General features: G+C 38.0%; 2 protein-coding genes across 5 annotated transcripts in view; one reads left to right on the forward strand and one right to left on the reverse strand.

Moving 5' to 3' along the window:
- LOC122438915 (ATP synthase F(0) complex subunit C2, mitochondrial-like) overlaps nucleotides 1-12,782 on the forward strand; it is a 51,962-nt gene extending 39,180 nt beyond the window's left edge. Inside the window, 3 exon segments of the mRNA XM_043464234.1 lie at nucleotides 12,307-12,399; nucleotides 12,401-12,610; nucleotides 12,612-12,782. Coding sequence (XP_043320169.1) covers nucleotides 12,307-12,399; nucleotides 12,401-12,610; nucleotides 12,612-12,782 — 474 coding nt within the window.
- Nucleotides 1-25,723, reverse strand: part of GRM8 (glutamate metabotropic receptor 8) — an 850,596-nt gene that overhangs the window by 542,032 nt on the left and 282,841 nt on the right. The window lies entirely within an intron of this gene.

Consider the following 25,723-nt stretch of genomic DNA (forward strand, 5'->3'; position numbering starts at 1 on the left):
AACATAGCACTGAAGACATCCTTATTCTTTTATTTGCTCAAAGATGAGCTCAGAATGTTCTTCCTTCCTGAAACCCTCGCTGACTACCCCGCCTCCATCCCCTCCCATAACCCCTTCCTCTGTGTCTTCTGGTATGCTGTGGACAAACTTCTCATGACACTTGTGTATATCAACAAATAAACACAAAACTGAGTGATTCCTGTTTGAAAGATTATGAGCTGCTTGAGGGCAATTCATGTCTTTTCATCTTCCTGTCTCTAGCCACGAGCATAATGTGTGATACTTAGTAAGTAATCAAAGATATTGCTCAAGTTAGATTAAAACACAGAAAACAGTGCCTTGTGAAACCAAAGCAAGAGCCAAATATATACTTCCACAAGAATAATGGAAAAGATTTATACACCGAGTAAGGAAGTACAGAGATTTCTTAAAATTGTTAGTGATAATGTCACCTTAAAAGGAAAAGGAAACAACAAAAGGTGTCAGCTTGTGCTCTGAAAATTTTCCTACAAATAATATGATGATTATCTCCCCTTGAAAAGGAGAAACATATATATCATGATTTCTACACTGAGGGTTTAGGGAGTGGACGTGTTTTGTTCTAATAGCAAAATAATTGGAGAGACTATTGTACTGGTCAGCATGACCCAGCTGGAAAACTTTTGATTTAGTAAACTTGTCTTCCTAAGTAAAACAAAGCTAATTGGACCAATAGAAACAATAATGTGCTGCTCAAGGCTCTCCCAGATCATCAGAAAAAAATAAGTCAATGAGAAAGAAAATTACTTTTGAGAGAAACGAACCAGTGTGACTGTCTAGCTCTGAAAAATGAGAGGACAGGGTGGAGACAGGAAGCACCCATGGTTCAGACTGGGGCTGTTGGGTTTGCATTGTCACGTGTTGATGTCACACCTAGGGCCCAACCCTACTACCACAATCTCCCCAGAGCAGAAATAAATAAGGGCTTACGCAGCCCTGCTCTATAAGTCTCCCTCACACCACATCTGCTATTGTGCTCACTCATCCTGAGACACAAAATGCCTGGATCATCTTACATTCACGGGTAAGATGAGTTTCCGGTAGTTATTGTCACTGCTTCATTTTTTCACATATATTTACTTCATAAATGTGCAAAAAATAACTCAGATAATTCTGCAAATTCAATGGTCTTATTCTGATCTATGCCAGAATAAGAATTCCACAAGCTAAGGTTATCTTAAATCCACTCTCCTTGGGAAAAAACATACAGCAATTTTAGATACATTATATGGGCCTTGCTTCTTCACTTTTGTCTCTCTTTAGACTATTCTCTCCCTTTTGCCCCCAAATACAAACATGTCCCTAAAAATGCCTGAAAGCATTGCAAAATGGTCAATTACATAAAACAGCAGCCTTCACATTTAAACACTTACAGTATTTCATATACTATTTCTATAATCCTATTTGTCAAGTTTTAAATAGGTCCAAAATTCATATGTTGTCCTAAAAAGCTTTGAGAGAATAACCCTCTCTTCAAAGAGAAGACTACTATTAATATACAACTGGTCAAATTTAAACTAATAAACCATAATCAAGCAAAAATAGGTCTTGAGGAAAAATAGGTCCTGCCTTAAACCTTCGTGACTTAAAAGTTTCATATTTGGCACTCATAAGAAATCCCAATTCATGTGTGTGAATATATAAATATTCATGCATAGTTAAATATGCACCTATAAATGCACAGGCTATGTATACAGATTTCAATGTGTTTTATGATTGTGAAATGAAATGTGCCTATGAAATGTCTTATAGACACACACTGGTCTTGGAGAAACTACCACTTTGATATCCATTAGATGTGATTTATGAGTTTTCCACTGTACCATCATGGTAATATAATGCCATGGTCTAAGATTTATCTAATAAGCAACTCAGAAGTATGTAAACACTCTAGAAATGAAAAGAAAATTGTGAAGCTATTAAATCATGGTCAGTGAAGTATGTCTATGTCAGTCATAATCTAATCAATCATCCACCTCCATCAAGTTTTAGCTACATTGACATCCAAACCCACTTACCACTTTGGGGTCTTCTTTGCATCCTTGCTATAAGAATGACAAATTGCTTAAACTGGCTGACTGCTATTGCAAGGTCAAGCAAAAGCCAAGCACTGAAACCAAAACCAATGATCCTCTCTATAGATGCCTAAATTAACAAGCAGACAAGACTATACATTAAATGGTTAAACTCTGTACTCCTGGCATTATACTATTTACTCAGTCCAGGAAGCCAGAAGCATGGAACTAAGCACTTGTGCTATGTTGAACTTTCTCCCACAGAAATTCTCACAGAATTGTAGGAGAAAATTTCCTAAAATGTTTTTCTAATTGCACAGATTGAGGAAACCATTTCATTCAGTGGCTCAATCCTCTTGAGCCTTGCTGCTGCTGCTAAGTCGCGTCAGTCGTGTCTGACTCTGTGTGACCCCATAGACGGCAGCCCACCAGGCTCCCCCATCCCTGGGATTCTCCAGGCAAGAACACGGGAGTGGGTTGCCATTTCCTTCTCCAATGCAGGAAAGTGAAAAGTGAAAGTGAAGTCTCTCAGTCGTGTCCGACTCTTTGGGACCTCATGGACCGCAGCCCACCAGGCTCCTCTGTCCATGGGATTTGCCAGGCGAGAGTACTGGAGTGGGGTGCCATTGCCTTCTCCTCTCTTGAGCCTTAGTGGATAACAATAAATGTCTCTAAATAAATTAAGGGATTCATGCTAAATGTGTGTTGGTCTTGTTATGGCAGGTTGTGGAAAGTGGTCAGATGAAAGTAGCCAAAACCAGCCAACAGGATACAGATTGTGGCCAGGGACCATTTTATATAGACAGGGACTAGGTGGTAACAGTGCTGAAAACAAACAAATATCCAAACAAAGTAGGAATTTCAGCCACTGTGAAGTTAGAAAGATCCCAGCCAGGAGAAGGACATTGGATCTCACTGTCCTCCCACCCCTTTAACTCTCCCCCAAAGCCCATCAGTAAAATGGCTTTGGGGGAGCTCTGCACCCCTCTCCAAAACAAAAGACTAAGAAAAAGTCCATAATAATAAAGAGAAACACATGTTGAGCACTTCATCTATGTGTAGACTTTGATAAGCATCTGAAACATTCTATTCTATTTTCATCAGCATTCATTCATTCATTCAAAAAAAGAAGCAAACATACACACATGCATCACTGGATATAAAATAGATGAGGAAACACAGGTCCAGAGAGGAGTTACTCCAGATCTTAAAATTACTGAATCACTGATGGCGGCCTCAAAGCAGGCAGATATACTTAACTGGTACACTTAGCAGATGCACTTAACCAACTCACCCTCCCCCATAAGTCAACAAACAGGACTGATTTCCAAGAGGCTGGCCAAAGCTTCATGGTAGGCAAGGTTCAAGGCTGGGACAGGTGGTATGGGCTCCCCAGAGCTGAAGTTCAAGCCGGACAGAAGCACAGGCAACGTCAGGACAGGGTATGTAGGACAGGAGTGGAGAGAGACACTGCAGGCAGGAAGACACAAGAGGAAGCTGCTCTTGGGTAGAAATCAGGGCCCATTTTGAGATTCAAGCCCCACATCAGAGAAAAGTTAGAAACAGATACCAAGAAGGGAGTATTTCAGGATTTGCACAAGACCCTGGACCCTTCTGCCCTATTTATAAGTCACCAATCTGGGCTTCCTGGTGGCTCAGACAGTAAAGAATCTGCCTGCAATGCAGGAGACCAGGGAAGATGGGTTGGGAAGATCTCCTGGAGAAGGAAATGGCAACCCACTCCAGTATTCTTGCCTGGAGAATTCCATGGACAATGAGCCTGGTGAAATACAGTCCATGGGGGTCGCAACGAGTTGGACACAACTGAGCAACTAACACTTTCAGCTTTTCAATTTGCGCTGACAAGTGTGTACAAGCCTATGCAGGCAGAGACAGAGCCTGCCCGTGACTGCAGCCAAACACCAGGTCTTCTAGGCTGAAGACCACTCATGCTTCTAAAATCTGCACTTTCAAGTTCCAAATGCTATGCTTTCCTCTTTTCCAATTATCACTATCTTCATTCCCATACACATCTATTAGAAAAAAGCAACAATAAGACATCTACTTAGTTCAGTCATCTGGGAAATGCTACGGATAATACAGTACTGTGGGTCAAATAATGCATTCAAAAACCAGTCAATTTAGTGGAAAAAAGAACAATCAAATTGCTTATTTTGCATCATGCAGAGCAAAAAAATTACAACTTGAATGCTGTGCTTTTCAAATAGTTGTACTGAAGTTGGGTAGACATAATCACATTCACCAGGCATCTCTGCACTTTGTCGCTTTGGTATATTATTTTTTAAACTGTCTTTTTTTTTTCTTGGAATCAAATTTATTTATCCTTTGGGGATGCTTAATTCCTTAATGTCAATCAATTTTTTTTTTCACTAAAGCAAGCAAGTTCTTTGTTTTGCAGCTAAATTCTTAATCAGCTTTTGTTCAGAAACTGTTTATTTCTGTCTGCATTACAAATGCTAGATTTAACCAATCTGTCAACGCAGGATAATATAAGGAGGGATCTTGTCAGTTTGTCCTTTCCTCTCAGGAACACAGATACTGTATCCTTACTTTTTTAGAAAGAAAATAATAGGATTAGACTAAGATGGAGAACAAGAGGAGGTCAGACCTAAGAAAGATATGTGGTCCTTCTAGAACTTTCCCATATAACATGGGGAATTGTAATCCATTTGTGCTAAATGCTTTGACTCTGCTCATTATGCAAAAAACATTAAAGCCTAGTATATTTTGTTACCATAGTTCTGCCTACTGGGAACTATAATTAAAGCACATTTAAGCAAATGCAATTTTATTTGTTATTAAGCAACTAAAAGCTTAGTCAACCTCGCAAATATGACATTATTTTAGGATTACAATATAAGCCAGCCAGCTAGCCAATAAACTTTATTAGGTCCTATCTTTATTAGCAATGCCTCCTATTCCTGTTGTAGGAGACCCCTATGCTATGTAACAGTGGTCCTCAAGCTTTAGGAAGCCTCAGCATAACCTGCAGGACTTGTTAAAATATCTGAGCCTTGCTTTCAGGATTTCCTTACATCTGGGTTAGGGTCCTAAAATTTGCATTTCTAATATATCCCTAGGAGACATCGACGCCTCTGGTCTGCAGATCACACTTTAATGCTATATAATGTACTGGTTAGAACTTTGGAGTCAATCCACCTGGGTTCATATTCTGCTTTTCCAGTATTTATACATCCTTGGGCAAGTGACCTCATCTCTCTAAGTCTCAGTTTCTTAATTCATTTAGTGGGGACAATAATATTTATCCAAAATGTTAAGATCCTGCAAGCCACCAGGTATGGCCAAAAAAAACCCCAAATCAAACCAAACCTAATTTTGTATAAATTTATGGTGATTACAGTTTCCCTTCACTCTAGGAATTTTGTATGAAGGCAGGAGTAACATATAACTTCCCTCACTTTAACACTAATGCCCTCACCCACAGGAAGTGCATCCATTCTGTAACACAACATAGAACAGGGCAATATCTTCTGACATTTTTATTTGGGAGCTCAAGATATCCAATAACTTCAGTCAATGGTCTCTGGTAATCTCCATGCACATGGGTTAATGATAACAAGAAAATCAAATAACATTCATTTTAGTTTCTAAAAATTCTAAGAATGTAAATCTTTAATGAAATGTTGGAATAAAATCATAGCTGTATTTGCAATTCTCCAACTATGAAAATTTCATTTTAACTGTTTATCTTTTGACTGTCCAGTTTCTCCTTTAATGATGAAATTGATAACAAATACTCAAACCAAGTAGAAAAGAAAACATAAGATATAAGGAAGGTAGTATCAGGAACATTTTTTGAGGGTCCAAATAGTGACAAACTGTAGCAATAATAATTAAAATTTCAAAATACACCAGTATAGATGACTATCTCATTTTCTCACTATATTAGGAACACACACACACAAACACAAACTACCAATGAAATCTATATTTCTAAAAAAACCCTTTGTACCTTGGAAACCTCTTTTGGTCCTGGCTCATATTATATTCCTTTCTATAGTTATATATTAAAGGTTTACCATAATAATGATTTGTTTAATTGTGGTATTTAAAATTTTTTCATGTTTCTAATTACAGCATAAGAAATACAAGATATCACGAAATTTAACAAAAATGTCTACATAATTTAAATGCTACATGTGTAGAATATAATTTAATATAAAACTCAGTCACCTGAATAATGATATCTTAGACACAGTCACACTGGTCATAGAGAATATCTGTCAGCTTAGGTGAAGAGGAAGTGGCAATATCTTACAGAAAATTCATTCCTGTTTATCACTCTAATGACAGAAAGTGAAGACAAACTATAAAGAGCCTCTTGATGAGGGAAAGGGTAAAGTGAAAAAAATTGGCTTGAAACTCAACGTTCAAAAAAAGACTAAGATCATGGCATCCATTCCCTTCACTTTATGGCAAATAGAAGGGGAAAAAGTGGAAACAGTAACAGATTCTATTTTCTTGGGCTCCAAAATCACTGCAGACAGTGACTGCTGCCATGAAATTAAAAGACACTTGCTTCTTTGAAGGAAAGCTATGACAAACCTAGACAGCATATTACAAAGCCAAGACCACTTTGCCGACAGAGGTCCATCTAGTCAGAGCTATGGTTTGTCCAATAGCCATATACGAATGTGAGAGTTGGACCATAAAGAAGGCTGAGCACCAAAGAATTGAAGCTTTTGAACTGTGGTGCTGGAGAAGACTCTTGAGAATCCCTTGGACTGCAAGGAGCTCAAACCAATCTTAAAGGAAGTCAACCCTGAATATTCCTTGGAAGGACTGATGCTGAAGCATTAGCTCCAACACTTTGGCCACCTGATGTGAAGAGATGACTCATTGAAAAAGACCCTGATGTTGGGAAAGATTGAAGTCAAGAGAAGAGGGCAGGAGAGGATGAGATGGTTAGACAGAATCACCAACTTAATGGACATGAATTGGAGCAAATTCCAGGAGATAGTGAAGGACAGGGGAGCCTGGCGTGCTGCAGTCCACAGGGTTGCAAAGAGTTGGACACAACTTAGCAACTGAATAACAACAAATAGAGGACAGTATTTGTTCAGTTGATTCTGTCTCTAATGGTTTAGTTGCACAATAAATGCAACTTCACTCTTATTTTCCACAGAAAAAGACAAAGATTGGTCTTGTAATTCTTCAATTCCATCCATCACTCTAATATCCAACTCACTCATTTGTATACACCTTCCACAAGGATTTATCTCCATTAAAGAATTCCTTGTGCATTTTATCTATTTTGATCAAAATGTGTATAAACTTCTTACAGTTTCATGATATCAATGTATACGACGATTCTAACTATTTTCAGTTCTTTGAAAGACAAGAAAAACCTCAAGAAATAAGCATTAGCAGAGTTTTGAAGATTCTGGTTTGTTTTAACAAAAACATCAATTATTTCAAGTCCTTTGCTGATTAGGAAGTAGTGGATCTCACTCGACCGTCAAAGCATTTTGATCTTATGTTTTGTACTCCCATACAATGCCTTGTTATTTCCAATAATTATCTGAATGTTTGACTTTTTCCAATATCCTTCTCTCAGTCTTGTGTGTCTGTTAGGGAATCTAAAGGTTTGCTTGCCTAAGAAGAAATATGCTAAAAAGAGAATGAAACAACAACTTCAGAAGGAAAGGATAACAGGCAAATGCCCTTCCCTTCTTAGGTATAATTCTTGGGATTATAGAAAATGTAAAGACCTAACATACATTACCTTCAGTGAACCTTCAGAAGATCTTTTAACTTATCTTTGTGGACAAAATGCAGTAAGTAGAAGCTGAGTGCATGAATATTAAGACAGATTAGTCACAGTTTCAACAATAATACCCAGAGGGTGCTAACATGGTTCTGGGTTTCCAACATCATAGAAGGATTCTTTCCTAGGTTCCATTTGTTTCAACATTTCACATTCTCATCAATGAGAATGACACCATAAAGAGGACACATTGGAATCTATAGACAGGCCAGTGTTGGATGATTGAAAGGGATCAAAAAAGAAGCTAATATGTTAGAAACATGGGCTGAATAAGATGAAAAGTAATAAAAATAAATGTAAAACAAGGTGATTAAATCCAAAGGACAATTGTTTTGTACAGACTGGACAGTAGCAATAACTTAGTAACAATCCATGCAACAAAGGCTTCATGATATTAGTCTATGTTGTTGTTCAGTTGCTCAGTCGTGCCTGACTCTTTGTGAACCCATGGCCTTTAGAAAGGTTAATATGCATCAACAGTAAACTGAAAGTTTGTTGAATGAATGAATGGAGGTAGTATAGAATAATAGGAGGGATGAAGAAAAAAGGGAAGGAGAGGGAGGGAGAAAAATGAGGACAAAACAAGGGGAGAGGAGACAGTCTATATGAAAAGGAGAAAAACTCCATAGACCACCCTAGACATACTGAAGTATAAGTATGTATGGACCAACTGAATACCCTCAGGAGTGATCTGTCAAATCATTGCCATTCAAGGAACTCTTGAAGGAATCATGTATCTTTAGCCTTGGATATCTGATAATCATGTTCAAATACCCTAAGAACTTCAGTGGGAAAAAGAATTGGACATGGTGTTGTTTCAACAAGTAAGCCAGATGAATGGCAGGCACAAAACAGCAGAATTAGATTCTGTAAGCATATCTTAGTGTCAAAGTTCTCCAAGGATGGAGCTCCTGGCCACTCTGTCTAGAAGGTGCTGGATCTCTGACTGGAAGATCCCTGGCAAGGTTTTTGAAAAATGAATTCAAGGATCAGATAGGTGGTAAGATTAGATAATTTTTGAAAATCCCTCTTAACCCCAAGATTCCAATATTCAAACACCTTATTGTTGGGCAAAATAGTTCTTGCAAAAGATTTTTTCTAATAAAAATAATGGAAACAAATGGCTACCCTGGGGAGTGGAACCAAACCTAGAGAATCATCTATTTTCTTGTGTGTTTGTTCTTTAGAGAGTTAATCTCCTTCCACAGGAATGTATTTATATCTCTTTGTCCTCTTCTATACTGACTGACTCTGGTAATTTGCACATAGCGTGCTTTATCTTGCTAAATATAATAGTCCATCCAGCATTCTCCCTTTGTGAGAAATCCCTCTTTACTCTCATAAATGATATGAATGGATATGAAGCATACTTTCCTTTCTTCAATAGAGACTATTCCCAAAAGTAGCCTGAAACATGCCAGACATCTGCTCCTACACACAGTTCAATACATGATACTGATATGTATTATCACTGGGTGAATTCTGAATACAAGGCCAATTTAACACACTCCTGAACAACTCTTTCCTCCTCCCCTGGCCCAGTCACAGAAATCTCAAGGGAATCAGAATAGTTCTAATATTTTCCCAAATGAGCTATAACTAAGCAGGTGAATCTACTAAAATGAAAACCACAGTAGAGCATTCTAAATCTAAATATAAGTAAGTATAATGACAAATGTTTCTCTAATAAATATTTTTAAATATATAAGTACTTTGCTCTCTGTTGTATTTTAATACTCAAAGAGATTGCTTTTCCTTACTGTGAATTGTTCTTAGAGTTGGGCAGAGTTTATTGCCTGCTAAAGATCAGAGGGTGTGACTGTATACTCATTTTTTCATTCAACATATACTTAACTATGTCTTTTCTAGCTGCTGGATATATCACCATGAAGAAAACAGATATGGTACCTATTCTCATGGAGCTTACTTCCTAGTGGAAAAATCAATCATAACAGGTAAACAGTTAATGGAAAAGATTATTTAAGTTATGAATTTTTTTTAGCCATGCAGCATGTGGGATCTTAGTTCCCTGACCAGAGAACCTCCTGCAATAGAAGTGTGGAGTCTTCTACTACAAAGCCACAGTCATCAAGACAGTGTGGTACTGGCACAAAGACAGAAATATAGATCAATGGAACAGAATAGAAAGCCCAGAGATAAATCCACGAACCTATGGACACCTTATCTTTGACAAAGGACGCAAGGATATACAATGGAAAAAAGACAACCTCTTTAACAAGTGGTGCTGGGAAAACTGGTCAACCACTTGTAAAAGAATGAAACTAGAACACTTTCTAACACCATACACAAAAATAAACTCAAAATGGATTAAAGATCTAAATGTAAGACCAGAAACTATAAAACTCCTAGAGGAGAACATAGGCAAAACACTCTCCGACATAAATCACAGCAAGATCCTCTATGACCCACCTCCCAGAATATTGGAAATAAAAGCAAAACTAAACAAATGGGACCTAATGAAACTTAAAAGCTTTTGCACTACAAAGGAAACTATAAGCAAGGTGAAAAGACAGCCCTCATTGGGAGAAAATAATAGCAAATGAAGCAACAGACAAAGGATTAATCTCAAAAATATACAAGCAACTCCTGCAGCTCAATTCCAGAAAAATAAATGACCCAATCAAAAAATGGGCCAAAGAACTAAACAGACATTTCTCCAAAGAAGACATACAGATGGCTAACAAACACATGAAAAGATGCTCAACATCACTCATTATCAGAGAAATGCAAATCAAAACCACAATGAGGTACCATTACATGCCAGTCAGGATGGCTGCTATCCAAAAGTCTACAAGCAATAATGCTGGAGAGGGTGTGGAGAAAAGGGAACCCTCTTACACTGTTGGTGGGAATGCAAACTAGTACAGCCGCTATGGAGAACAGTGTGGAGATTTCTTAAAAAACTGGAAATAGAACTGCCATATGACCCAGCAATCCCACTTCTGGGCATACACACTGAGGAAACCAGATCTGAAAGAGACACGTGCACCCCAATGTTCATCGCAGCACTGTTTATAATAGCCAGGACATGGAAGCAACCTAGATGCCCATCAGCAGATGAATGGATAAGGAAGCTGTGGTACATATACATCATGGAATATTACTCAGCCATTAAAAAGAATTCATTTGAATCAGTTCTAATGAGATGGATGAAACTGGAGCCCATTATACAGAGTGAAGTAAGCAGAAAGATAAAGACATTACAGCATACTAACACATATATATGGAATTTAGAAAGATGGTAACGATAACCCTATATGCAAAACAGAAAAAGAGACACAGAAATACAGAACAGACTTTTGAACTCTGTGGGAGAAGGTGAGGGTGGGATGTTTCAAAAGAACAGCATGTATATTATCTATGGTGAAACAGATCACCAGCCCAGGTGGGATGCATGAGACAAGTGCTCGGGCCTGGTGCACTGGGAAGACCCAGAGGAATCGTGGTGGAAGGGAGTGGGGGGGGGGGGGATCGGGATGAGGGAAAGTCCTCTATGGCTGATCATGTCAATGTATGACCAAAACCCACTGCAATGTGTGAAGTAATTAACTAATAAAAATAAATGGAAAAAAAAAAAAAGAAGTGTGGAGTCTTAACCACTAGATAGTCAGGGAAGTCCCTAAGTTATGAATTTTAATGCAGAGTATCTTCCTTTCAAACTCATGGAAACAAGGTATTTTTGTTTCATTCAAGTGAGCCCAACACTACAGCCATCAGTTCGTTTTCCCTTAATGGTCTTCAGATGGAAAACACTGATGCTTTTAGGTTTTCCTTAAATCTACTGGGTTTTTTTTTCAGTCTTTTTTTCTTTAGAATTTCTACCCACATTTTTTTTTTTTACTCTTAACACTTCTGATTCCAAGTTTTGTTTAACTTTCTCCTTTCTTAAGGAAAAAGAGCTTGTATATTCTCAGTATGAATCAAGACTTTTTTTCATTAAATAAAGATACCATTACAAAAATATCCCAAACTAATTATCTTAAATTATCAAAATGATCATTCTCCACAGTACTGTTTACTATTTTACTGTTTTTCCTGCCTTTTTCTCATTTAACTGTCTACCCACAGCTTGAAAAAAAGCATCTCGCCTGTATGCTTTATTCCATCATCAAGTGTTCTCCAGGCTTTGTAGTTCCAATGATCACATTTTTAGATGCAGCTACTCTTCACTACTTCTATTTGACATTCCCTCTTGGAAAACCTCCACCCCCAGCTTCTTCACCTTGTTATTAGATCGCCTTAGTTTCAGGTCATTAGTATCTTGAACTAATATCTTTATTCTGTTCCCAGGGGGCCATACAGTCTAGTCTGTCACTACTTATACCTGAATGACTAAAACAACTTCCCCCAAAGGTTTAATATCTCAATTTCTCTTCTTTGCAATTGATCATGTACACTAAATCATAGTTAATCTTAAAACAGTCTGCCATTGCCCCTCTCTGTCTTATCTGCCCTGGGAGCAGCTCTTGCCAGTGTCCCCACCCCCAGAAAATATATGCCTGCCCCAAGTTCATCTTCTTTGCACTCACTGGTCAGGATTACCTCTCAGCTGCTGAGTCAACCACTTTCTGTGATGGTACTAATAGATGAGAGCTGCAACTTGGCAGTCACATGTCCCCTGACCTTACTTATCCCTAGCAGCAGCTTCCAAAATAGCACCATTTCAAGGGACATTGACGCAGCAGCCAAGTTCATTTGGGTTGGAAATGCCACAGTCAGAGGGGCTTGGCTCTGGGGTAGGGATTAAGACTGTGTTTGGGAGCCTCAGCACTGGTTATGCCGAGAATCCTTCTCTGAAGCTACAGCTCTTCTCTGAAGCCATTCCGGGCTTTGCCCTCTTGGAGACTATGGGGGTCTTTTGCCTGAGGATGGCCTTTCTCATCCTCTTTGCCGTGTGAAGGAGCTGTCTCCATCTTCCAGGGTTCTTTCTTCCACATCTTGTCTGCTCTGTATATTTATTTCCCTATACCTTTCCAAGCAGCCTGGGAAAAAACGGTCAAGTCAAGGTTTGACAGAGGGACGACAAATAGTAAATACTGTATGAATAAGAAAAATTATAGCCTGTCATTACCCTAGTTACGAATGCACCTTGGCTCCCTAATACCTACAGAATCAAGTTTCTTTTTCATGAACTTAGTGCTTGGAGAAGATAATGCTGAAACTGAATAATTCTATTATTAAAGTGACCTTTTCATTTAGGAGGATTATAAATAACCTGTTTGGTCCCTGAAAACGATTTTGGATTTTTCAGGCTAATGTGCCATTGGCTCTTATGACTTAGGTACCTGCATATGTCTCCTCACATTACCTAGCTAAAACTTTCCTAATTATCTTCCTCCCAAGTTTTTACCAAACTCCTTCCACACAGCATACACACGCACACGCACACACACATACACACACACACAAAGGAAGGAAGAAAAAAAAAGTTTTTAGAAATAATTTACTGAGTTCACTGACATAAATGGGAGTTTTAAGAAGCACAACAAACTATTCCAGCATTATTTTGGCCAAAATATATATACCTTTCCCATTTCCTTTACACCCACATGAAACCTACACTATGTCTTTTTCCATAGGATCCAAAGCTCAGTAGCTTGAATTAATTACAGAATGACATTCTACAGGCAACTTTTGGTTCAACACCTGCAAAATAAAATCAGCTCAGCCTTTGAAGAGAGGATCTACTAGTGATTAATAAATTCACCACTGCCCAGGAGGATAAAAAATAAAAAGAACAAACTGATTACTTTGTTGTGATTTCAAACTAAATATTTATCTCTATGTATTTTACTTGTCCAAAGAACAAGACTGCAATTTGAGTTTATTAGTAACTGAAGCAGAACTAATGAAAGATTCCTTATTAGGATGTTCTAGCTACCTTTTCAAAAACATCTATTTCTTCTTTCATGAAGATTAAACGTATAAAAGAAAATTCAAGTTTCTTTTATTAGTATCATAACTAGCTCTAGCAATCAAGGGAAAGGAAGTTTCTCTTATCTTTCTGCCATATTTTATTGCAGCTAAATTAATCCTTGTAGTTGTATTATGTCTTTAATACAAGTTAACTGATGCTTAAAGTAACTAAAGTCCAACATTTTTCCCTCTTTTATAATAATTAGTTCCTATTATCATAAATGTACTAGACTCTGAGAAACTCTGCAGACTTTAATATTTGTTACTTTTGCATTTTTCAAGATTCCCTAAAAACTATTCAAAATTATTAATACACATACATGTATATGTATTATAATATACATTAATATGCATAAGCAATATCACTAGATGAGATCATAGTCAATCAATGCTTAACCCACTTCTCAATACCACTGTATAGGAGCTTCAGGATATCAGAATTAATTTCATTGACTTGGAGAGTACAGAAGACATAAGTCATATTCCAGGTCCCTGGCAAATAAGTGTGTTTAAATACTTCTGTGTCTGTATGACAATATTTACTTAACAAACACATATAGTACTTCTATGTTCAAAGACTTTTATGAATGTAAATTCATTTACTCCTTCTAAAAACCTTGTGAGCTAGGTAGTATCATGATCCCCATTTATAAACAGAGAAACTGCAGCATAAATAGGTTAAGGGTCTTGCCCAAGTCCACAGAGCTAATACAAGGAAAATCCATAATGCAAACCTAGTAATCTGGCTCCAGAGTCCGAGCTCTTAAATGCTCTGCTAGGCTGCCTCTCCATCTTCAAAATTATTTGCATATTTAGAATATAATTTCAATACTAAGAATATTAAAGCTTTTAATTTTGTGAAAAAATAACAGTTTTCCTTTCACATCTGAAATCATCTTGTGGCTGCTCCTACACAGACACCCAAGGTCTCCCTGACCCCCCACCACACTGGCTCAGGTGCTCTCTTGCTTTGCACCATCCAGCTCTGTGCCTTCTCCTATAGCGGCACCCATCACAATTCCTGCATATTAAATACTACGTTCTTTCAGAGCAAGGAATATGTCTTTTCATAGTTGCATCTCAAACACGTAACTGTGCAGATAAAGCATTGCTACAAATCATCCAGTGGCCAGAGTTAAATGACTTTCTTATCAAGTTCTGACACTTATAATAGCAGATTAGGACTTTCCAGGTGGCTCAGTAGTAAAGAATCTGCCTGCCAACGCAGGAGAGGCAGGTTCAATCCCTGGATCTGAAAGATGCCCTGGAGAAGGAACTGGCAGCCCACTCCAGTATTCTTGCCTGGGAAATCCCATGGACAGAGGAGCCTCGCAGGCTACCATCCATGGGGTCACAAAAGAGCTGGACACGACCTAGAGACTAAACAATAACAACAACAAATAGATTTCTTCTCTTTACCCACGGGAGTAGGCACACTCCAGTTTAAAAATTAGCCAGTATGTGGACATGGGCTGGGCATTTGAAGGAAATGATGCCGCAGAAAAACAGGTAAATGGATGGTCCACTTTCTTCTTGGCATAGGCTATCAAAATTTGACAGTCTTTGAACTTATCAACACTAGAGTTTCTCATCTGAAGAAGTGGCATCTCAGTTGCACTGAGCATTTGAAGCTAAAAGCCAAGGAATATATACAAAGCTCCTCTGACAAAATACTACCATCTAAACCTCACAGCAAGTAAACAGTTGCCAGCTAGCACATTGCTCTGCACAAGAAATGACGTTATGTCATTTTATGCAAAGGACATCAAAACAACTTGTCAGTTTAACAGAGGATTTAGATTCATCAGGAGAAGGCTTTCACGTATCACTTTAAGCACTTCCAGGAAAATTGCCATAGAAGCTCTTAAGGCACAATAATTTGAACTTAACTAGACTTAACCAACACAAACTATAACTTTTCTAAAGTGTCTATTTATAAGTGTAAGGATCTGTTAGAAGAGCTCTACTCACTCTTAAAAAAGAAAGTTCTCCAGAGACAGTGTGATTTATTTACTTTCTTCCAGCAACATTCACTCGTCAAATTGTTAATTGTGTAACCTTAGTGCTAGGCACTCTCCTGAGTACTTACAGGAATCATTTTTCTGCTGATAAAACCACATTTTAAGATCGGGTTAATAATTTCCAGATATTTTGTCAAATTTAACAATAGTAGACAATAAGTTTTCATAAACATGGGAATAAAGCAGAATTTCAATTGACACAATTCTACATTTTTTGCTGAATGCCAGAAACATGTAGGTATGTATCAGCTTATACAGGTAGTTTGAGTATTCTGATTATCCATTTGGCATTTTTGCCTAATTTGATCAGTCAGTTTCACTGAAATAGTCAAACTGGCTTTAGCATGTAGACAGGGATGGCTGCAGGTCCATAACATGAGAGCTGAATGGACATCAGAAGACCAACTTCCCTGGACCACAGGCTCCTGAGCATAAGAACCATGACTTCTATGGTTCTGGGGCTGGATGCATTTCACAGTACAGGCCAGGCATCAATATATTAGTTCTTGAATAAGTGACCCCACATAATCTCTTTCAAACCTATAAAACTATTTTCCATTTATAAAAAATCTCCAGAGATACCAGACATGAAGATGGCCACTTGACCGTTACCCTTATAATATTAACCCTTCCTAAATGCAGAGATCATATGAGGCTCTTAAAGCAAAATGATTTGAAACTAACTAGATTCATGAACCAAGGCAAAGCATAACTTTACTAACAGCTATTCACTTCAGTGAGATTTCCTTACTGCTCTTAACTTTTCATCCCTGATACTGTTTTATTTTGGGTTTTGGTTTTTTACCTTTCGGTTATCTTTTGGGGGTACTCTAATTATTGTTAGAAGCTAACAAAATAACAAATTATAACTTTGCTTCTTGGTAACCAGCTTAAATTCTTTTAACAATACATGATTATTCATGCTTATCTCTTTTTCAAAATATTGATAATATTATAATATGAAATGTGCGCCCTTCACCATACTGTTGGTACCCTTTCTACTATAATGCATGTCTGCATGATCTCTTAACTAAACTCTAAGCTACAGCAGAGTTTAGTTTCTCTTTCTCTTGCCATCTCTGATAGGTTACACATGACAGTACTCCAGAAACATATTGGAGAAAGATAATAGAGTACTGCAAAACTGAGCGCCAGGAGCTAGCAAAGAAAAGCGCCCCAAAGCTCTCTGATGGAAAACTGAATTACAGATTCTACAAGAAGTGAAATATTCTCTTTTACTCTCCCTCTTTCAATCATGACTTTTAAAACTCATGCATCATCATAATCAAATTCCACTAGTGCTAACCTGACAGCGTCAACATTTTGATGTATTTATCGGGCAGACCAAAGAGCTATTCTTGGGCCCTAGCCACCTTCTTCTGTGGTTAGGAATGCTAACAATTACTTTTCCTGCTTCTCTTTTGTAAGCCAAGGATTCTCATGTGGCACAGTTCTAGCTGGCACTATCACTTGCCTGGTCTTCCTGTCCTGAACATATGATGTCTGAACCTGCATTGTGCAAATTGCAACCATGAAGCAAAAATAAATAAATAAATAAAATGTGAAAATGAAAGGCCAGCTTGTTGAGAACAGTAAAAGCAAAGATAACATAGCATTATTGAACTATGCAAGCAAACCAATGTAAGCAATCTGCTTCTTTCAGGAAACTTGATGTGAGGAAAAGATTTTTATTTGTGTAAGCCACTGTTAAGGGTCAAATGCCTTCCAACTGAGTCATCGATTAAGACAGTTATGGTTTAAATCCCAATTCTGCCTTTTACCAACTATCTGACTTTGGGCAAATTACTGAACATCTCTAAGCTAAGTTTCTCATCTGTATAATGGACACAAGTATAACTTCCATTAGAAGATTGTTGTTAATTATTGTGAGAAATATGAAATAACCCATGTAATTAGCAGAACTTTAATATTACTCTCAAACATTAAAGATATATATATATATTAATACTAAAATATAAACACATACAAATATTTTTAAAGTAAATGCTGTGTCTTTTCTCCTCCCAAAAAATTGCATATAAAAATTAAACATTTAGGGTGGTCGAGAATTCAACTTTTTGTAAAATAATTCTCACTCTATATCTCTTTTAGGTCAAGACATCTACAATTGGCATTAAAATGTATAAATACACTTTTGTGTGATTGCATTAGGTGGTACTACAATTACTATAGTTAAAATTTTTTGTTCTAGTTATTTTCATAGAAAAACAAACCACTTCCTCAAGCATAAGGATAGACTGGAATGGCTTACAGTAACTCTCAACTTTCTGTTACCATATCACCCAGGAACCAAGTTATTGTGAATCTTTACCATTTCATTTATTAGGATACTTTCAGAATATTCAACCATTTCTTTTGGATCACTAAAGAAAACAGCAGGCCTCTGGGTTTTGTTTCCCCTTGTTTTAGTCATAAGCATTTCAGTTTCATCTCAACAAGATCATCATTCCAAATGCTTCTCTTTAGAAGCTTTATCTTGCAAGGTTAATAAAAGACAGTGTTCCTAAGCCTAGAGACTTTCCATTTATAGCTTTCCATTAAGCTTCTTAAAGGTAGATATTATTCCAATTAAATATTTAAAGGTAGATCCTTTTATGAAATAGCTTTTTTATTAATTCAAAAAGAGATAATTATTTATACTTCTAAATCCTTTCTAATAGGATTTGAATTGACCTACAACAAAAGACATAAATAGATCAAGATGGAAATAAATCAAAACATACCAAAGTACTAGAAAAGTAGATGCAAATATAAAAATCATCATTGATGTGATTATGCACAATATTCAGCTCTGAGCTTCCATGAGACTAAGAAGAAAATGGAAATATAGTTGATTAAGCAATTTCTCATAACTTTATAGAGCAGATTTGTAATACTTTTATATACTAATTCCGAGTGTGGCCTTGGTATTAAATTCCATTAGGAATTTATCTTATGGGTCTTTTTTCAAGGAAAATTGAGTTTCATAATATTCAGTATTTTCATCAATGAGGTTCACTAGCTGCTTTGAACTCCAATAAAAGTCAATAGCATGACATTATGCCAGTAATTTTTAAATTATTTTTAGCCATGGAACCAGGGAAATAAAATATTATGCAGCAGCTCATATATAACATGGACAAATAAGAACTGCTCTAATTGAAACAGAATTACAGGGCCTGAAGCTAGCATAATCACTGACTACAGACTCTGGGTAAAGAAAAAGCCTGTGTAGCCAACAAACTGATCATATTATTACAAATATTAAAATGGAAATAAAATGTCCTGCAGCTAATATCACATTTAATGGTAAAAGATTGCATATCCTCTCCCTATGACTGGGCACAAGGCAAGAATGTCTACCCACATCAGTACCACTGTACCCGACACTGGAGGCTCTAGCCAGCACGAGAAAGAAAGGGAATGGGGGAGGGAGGAAATACCAGGCACACAGATAGGAAAAGAAAAAGCAAAACTATCTTTACTCACAGTCAATCTGATTGAGTACTGGGTGTATAGAAAATCTTAAATAAAAAAAAAAAGCCACTAGAACTAAGCAAGGTTGTAGCATACAAGATCAATAGCAAAAGAATCACTACTTGTATTTCTATATACAAACAATAGAGAATTGGAAAAGAAACAAAAATACATTTATGATAGCATCAAAAAACTATGAAATACTAAAATTTAACAAAATGTGTACACAAGTAGGATACTTAAAATTACAAAATATTACTGAGAAAAATTAAACAAGTCTTAAGTAAGGAAGTTGCTGAAGACTAAATTGTATACCTCCCACTTAAATTCATATGTTGGAGCCCCAGTTTCCAGTGTAATGGTATTTGGTAATGGGACCTTTGGGAGGTAATTGGGTTTAGATGAGATAATGAGGGTGAAGCTCATATGATGAAATTAGAGCCCTTATAGAAGGGAAAACATAAGAGGGCTTATTTCTCTCTCTCTACACACACACAAGAGGTCATGCAAGCACACAGCAAAATGGCAGCTGCCTTTAAGTCAAGTTAAAGAAGCCTCAGCATAAAAACTACTTTGCTAACTTGATGTTGGTCTTCCCAGCCTATAGAACTGTAAGAAAACAAAATTGTTTTGTAAGCCATCCATTCTATGGTATTTCATTATGGCAGCCCATGCTATGACAGAGATATACCATGTTCACGGGTCAGTTGGCTCAAGATTGTTAAGATATCAATTCACTCCAAATTGTTCTACAAATTCAGCACAATCTCAATTAAAATCCCAGCAGGCCCATATAGCTAAGCAATTCCACTCCTAGATATATACCTAAAATAATTGAAAACAACTACTAAAATTGATATGTTTATGTCAGTGTTCACTGCAACATCATTGACAATAGCCAAAAGTTAGAAACAACTCAAGTGGGGGAGGAGCCAAGATGGCGGAGGAGTAGGACGGGGAGACCACTTTCTCTCCTACAAATTCATCAAAAGAATAACTGAATGCAGAGCAAACTTTGCAAAACAACTTCTGATTGCTAGCTGAGGTCATCAGGCACCCAGAAAAGCAGCCCATTGTCTTCGAAAGGAGGTAGGACAAAATATAAAAGAAAAAAAGTGAGACAAAAGAGCTAAGGACGGAGATCTGTCCCGGGAAGGGAATCTTAGGTGCCATTGCTTGGGGTAGGGTCCAGGCCTGAGTGCCCTGAGGACAATCGGAGGGAGCTTCTGTGAGTTGCCAACTTGAACTGTGGGAGACCAAAAGAGAGAGAGAAAATTAACTGGCCCGAACACACTGCCAGCCATTCGCAGAACAAAGAGACCGAGAAAGTCCAGAGAAGAGCTCGCAGGCTGCGGACCGGCCCAGCCCCGCCGGAGGCAGGAGGCAGGGGGGAGGGGAGGGTCGCAGCGAGACACAGGGCGCAGGCACCCGACCGGCGCGGGCGGGGACTGGGGCTGGGGACGCGGAGGGCAGAAGGCGCATGCACCCGACTGGCGCCAGCGGAAACTGAGACTGGGTCCGTGGAAGGGAGTGGGCGCTCCACACCTGGGGATAGCGCGCCCATCAAGCCCCTCGCTGCCTGGACCGCTCTGAAGGGGAAGGCACAGAGAGCAGGCGCAGCTTTTCGTTCGGCACTTTTGTGGAACACCCGAGGGCTGGAACCTCGCGCAGCGCGGGGAACGCGCCATATAGAACAGCCGGGAGCCTGAGCAGCGCAGACGGAGAAAGCAGCATCAGCCCCTCCCGGCAGCGCCAGCCCGTCCCCACAGCGCCAGCCCCTCCCCGCAGCGTCAGCCCCTCCCGGCAGTGCCAGTTCGTCCCCGCAGCGCCAGCCCCTCCCCACAGCGCCAGCCCCTCGCGGCAGAGCGAGGGAACTAGCTACCTGAATAAGAGTCCACCTCCGCCCGCCTGTGTTAGGGCGGAAATGAGGCTCTGAAGAGACCTGCAAACAGAAGCCAAATAAACAAAGGGAACCGCTTCAGAAGGGACTGGTGCAACAGATTATAATCCCTGTAGAAAACACCAACTACACCGGAGGGGCCTGTAGATATCGAGAAGTGTAAGCTGGAACGAGGAGCTATATGAAACAGCCAAACCCACACTGACCGCAACACTCCAGAGAAACTCCTAGATATATTTTTACTTTTTTTTCTTTTTCTTTTTTTTATTTTTTTTAATTTTTTCTCTTTTATTTTCCTTTAAAATTCCCTACTACTCCCCCATTACTCCTTAACTTTCATTTCCATCGATTTTTACGATTTTTTTAATTAGGGAAAAAATTTTTTTTTTCTTTCTTTTTTTTTTTTTTTTTTTTTTCTTTCCTTTTTCTCTTCTATTTTCTATTTTTCTTTTTCTCTTATTTCTTTTAAAGTCCTCTAGTACTCCTCTACTACTTAATTTTCATTTTCAATACACTATAACCTTACAAAAAAAAAAGAAGAGAAGCCCTATTTTTAAACTGAAGATTATTCTCTCCCAATCTTGACTCGCTGTTTTCTACCTCAGAACACCTCTATTTCCTCGTTTCCCCTTCTCTTCCCAATCCAATTCTGTGAATTTTTGTAGGTGACTGGGCTACGGAGAACACTCTGGGAACAAACAGCTGCATAGATCTGTCTCTCTCCTCTTGAGTCCCCCTTTTTCTGGTCCTGCTCATCTCTATCTCCCTCCTCCCTCTCCTCTTCTTCATGTAACTCTGTGAACCTCTCTGGGCGTCCCTAACGGGGGAGAATCTTTTCGCCATTAACCTAGAAGTTTTCTTATCAGTGCTGTATAGTTGGAGAAGTCCTGAGACTACAGGAAGAATAAAACTGAAATCCAGAGGCAGGAAACTTAAGCCCAAAACCTGAGAACACCAGAAAACTCCTGACTACATGGAACTTTAAGTAATAAGTGACCGTCCAAAAGCCTCTGTACCTACACTGAAACCAACCACCACCCAAGAGCCAATAAGTTTTAGAGCAAGACATACCACGCAAATTCTCCAGCAACTCAGGAACATAGCACTGAACATCAACATACAGGCTGCCCAAGGTCACACCTAACACATAGACCCATCTCAAAACTCATTACTGGGCACTCCATTGCTCTCCAAAGAGAAGAAATCAAGTTCCACGCACCATAACACTGACGCAAGCTTCCCTAACCAGGAAACCTTGACAAGCCAATCATCTAACCCCACCCAATGGGTAAATCCTCCGCAATAAAAAGGAACCACAGACCTCCAGAATACAGAAAGCCCACTCCAGACACAGCAATCTAAACAAGATGAAAAGGCAAAGAAATACCCAACAGTTAAAGGAACATGAAAAATGCCCACCAAGTCAAACAAAAGAGGAGGAGATAGGGAATCTACCTGAAAAAGAATTTAGAATAATGATAATAAAAATGATCCAAAATCTTGAAAACAAAATGGAGTTACAGATAAATAGCCTGGAGACAAAGATTGAAAAGATACAAGAAATGTTTAATAAACACCTAGAAGAAATAAAACAGTCAATTAAGAATAAATAATGCAATGAATGAGATCAAAAACACTTTGGAGGGAACCAAGAGTAGAATAACGGAGGCAGAAGATAGGATAAGTGAGGTAGAAGATAAAATGGAGGAAATAAATGAAGCAGAGAGGAAAAAAGAAAAAAGGATCAAAAGAAATGAGGACAACCTCAGGGACCTCTGAGACAATGTGAAATGCCCCAACATTCGAATCATAGGAGTTCCAGAAGAAGAAGACAAAAAGAAAGGCCATGAGAAAATACTCGAGGAGATAATAACTGAAAACTTCCCTAAAATGGGGAAGGAAATAGCCACCCAAGTCCAAGAAACCCAGAGAGTCCCAAACAGGATAAACCCAAGGCGAAACACCCCAAGACACGTATTAATCAAATTAACAAAGATCAAACACAAAGAACAAATATTAAAAGCAGCAAGGGAAAAACAACAAATAACACACAAAGGGATCCCCATAAGGATAACAGCTGATCTATCAATAGAAACCCTCCAGGCCAGAAGGGAATGGCAGGATGTACTGAAAGTAATGAAAGAGAATAACCTACAACCTAGATTACTGTATCCAGCAAGGATCTCATTCAGATATGAAGGAGAACTCAAAAGCTTTACAGATAAGCAAAAGCTGAGAGAATTCAGCACTACCAAACCAGCTCCAGCTTCTTCAACAAATGCCTAAAGATCTTCTCTAGACAGCGAAACACAGAATAGTGTATTAAACGTGAACAAAAACAAAGTAAATGGCCAACGGACCGACACCTATCAATAATTTTACCCTATAAAATGGTTGGATGCCCCAACCAAAAGACAAAAGATTGGCTGATATGGCATACAAAAAACAAGACCCCTATATATGCTGTCTACAAGAGACCCACCTCAAAACAAGAGACACATACAGACTAAAAGTGAAGGGCTGGAAAAAAATATTTCATGCAAACGGAGACCAAAAGAAAGCAGGAGTCGCAATACTCATATCAGATAAAATAGACTTTCAAATAAAAGCTGTGAAAAGAGACAAAGAAGGACACTACATAATGATCAAAGGATCAATCCAAGAAGAAGATATAACAATTATGAATATATATGCACCCAACATAGGAGCACCGCAATATGTACGGCAAACACTAACGAGTATGAAAGAGGAAATTAATAGTAACACAATAATAGTGGGAGACTTTAATACCCCACTCACAACTATGGATAGATCAACTAAACAGAAAATTAACAAGGAAACACAAACTTTAAATGACACAATGGACCAGCTAGATCTAATTGATATCTATAGGACATTTCACCCCAGAACAATCAACTTCACCTTTTGCTCAAGTGCACACGGAACCTTCTCCAGAATAGATCACATCTTGGGCCATAAATCTAGCCTTGGTAAATTCAAAAAAATTGAAATCATTCCAGTCATCTTTTCTGACCACAGTGCAGTAAGATTAGATCTCAATTACAGGAAAAAAATTATTAAAAATTCAAACATATGGAGGCTAAATAACACGCTTCTGAATAACCAACAAATCATAGAAGAAATAAAAAAAGAAATCAAAATATGCATAGAAATGAATGAAAATGAAAACACAACAACCCAAAACCTATGGGACACTGTAAAAGCAGTGCTAAGGGGAAGGTTCATAGCATTACAGGCTTACATCAAGAAACAAGAAAAAAACCAAATAAATAACCTAACTCTACACCTAAAGCAATTAGAGAAGGAAGAAATGAAGAACCCCAGGGTTAGCAGAAGGAAAGAAATCTTAAAAATCAGGGCAGAAATAAATGCAAAAGAAACTAAAGAGACCATAGCAAAAATCAATAAAGCTAAAAGCTGGCTTTTTGAAAAAATAAACAAAATTGACAAACCATTAGCAAGACTCATTAAGAAACAAAGAGAGAAGAACCAAATTAACAACATTAGAAATGAAAATGGAGAGATCACAACAGACAACACTAAAATACAAAGGATCATAAGAGACAACTACCAGCAGCTCTATGCCAATAAAATGGACAACTTGGATGAAATGGACAAATTCTTAGAAAAGTATAACCTTCCAAAACTGAACCAGGAAGAAATAGAAGACCTTAACAGACCCATCACAAGCAAGGAAATCGAAACTCTCATCAAAAATCTTCCAGCAAACAAAAGCCCAGGACCAGATGGCTTCACAGCTGAATTCTACCAAAAATTTAGAGAAGAGCCAACACCTATCTTACTCAAACTCTTCCAGAAAATTGCAGAAGAAGGTAAACTTCCAAACTCATTCTATGAGGCCACCATCACCCTAATTCCAAAACCAGACAAAGATGCCACAAAAAAAGAAAACTACAGGCCAATATCACTGATGAACATAGATGCAAAAATCCTTAACAAAATTCTAGCAAACAGAATCCAACAACATATTAAAAAATTCATACACCATGACCAAGTGGGCTTTATCCCAGGAATGCAAGGATTCTTTAATATCCGCAAATCAATCAATGTAATACACCACATTAACAAATTGAAAGATAAAAACCATATGATTATCTCAATAGATGCAGAGAAAGCCTTTGACAAAATTCAACACTCATTTATGATTAAAACTCTCCAAAAAGCAGGAATAGAAGGAACATACCTCAACATAATAAAAGCTATATATGACAAACCCACAGCAAGCATCACCCTCAATGGTGAAAAATTGAAAGCATTTCCCCTGAATTCAGGAACAAGACAAGGGTGCCCACTCTCACCACTACTGTTCAACATAGTGTTGGAAGTTTTGGCCACAGCAATCAGAGCAGAAAAAAGAAGTAAAAGGAATCCAGATAGGAAAAGAAGAAGTGAAACTCTCACTGTTTGCAGATGACATGATCCTCTATATAGAAAACCCTAAAGACTCTACCAGAAAATTACTAGAACTAATCAACGAATATAG

The sequence above is a fragment of the Cervus canadensis genome, chromosome 3, assembly GCF_019320065.1.
Source record: "Cervus canadensis isolate Bull #8, Minnesota chromosome 3, ASM1932006v1, whole genome shotgun sequence".
Taxonomy (NCBI): Eukaryota; Metazoa; Chordata; class Mammalia; order Artiodactyla; family Cervidae; genus Cervus; species Cervus canadensis.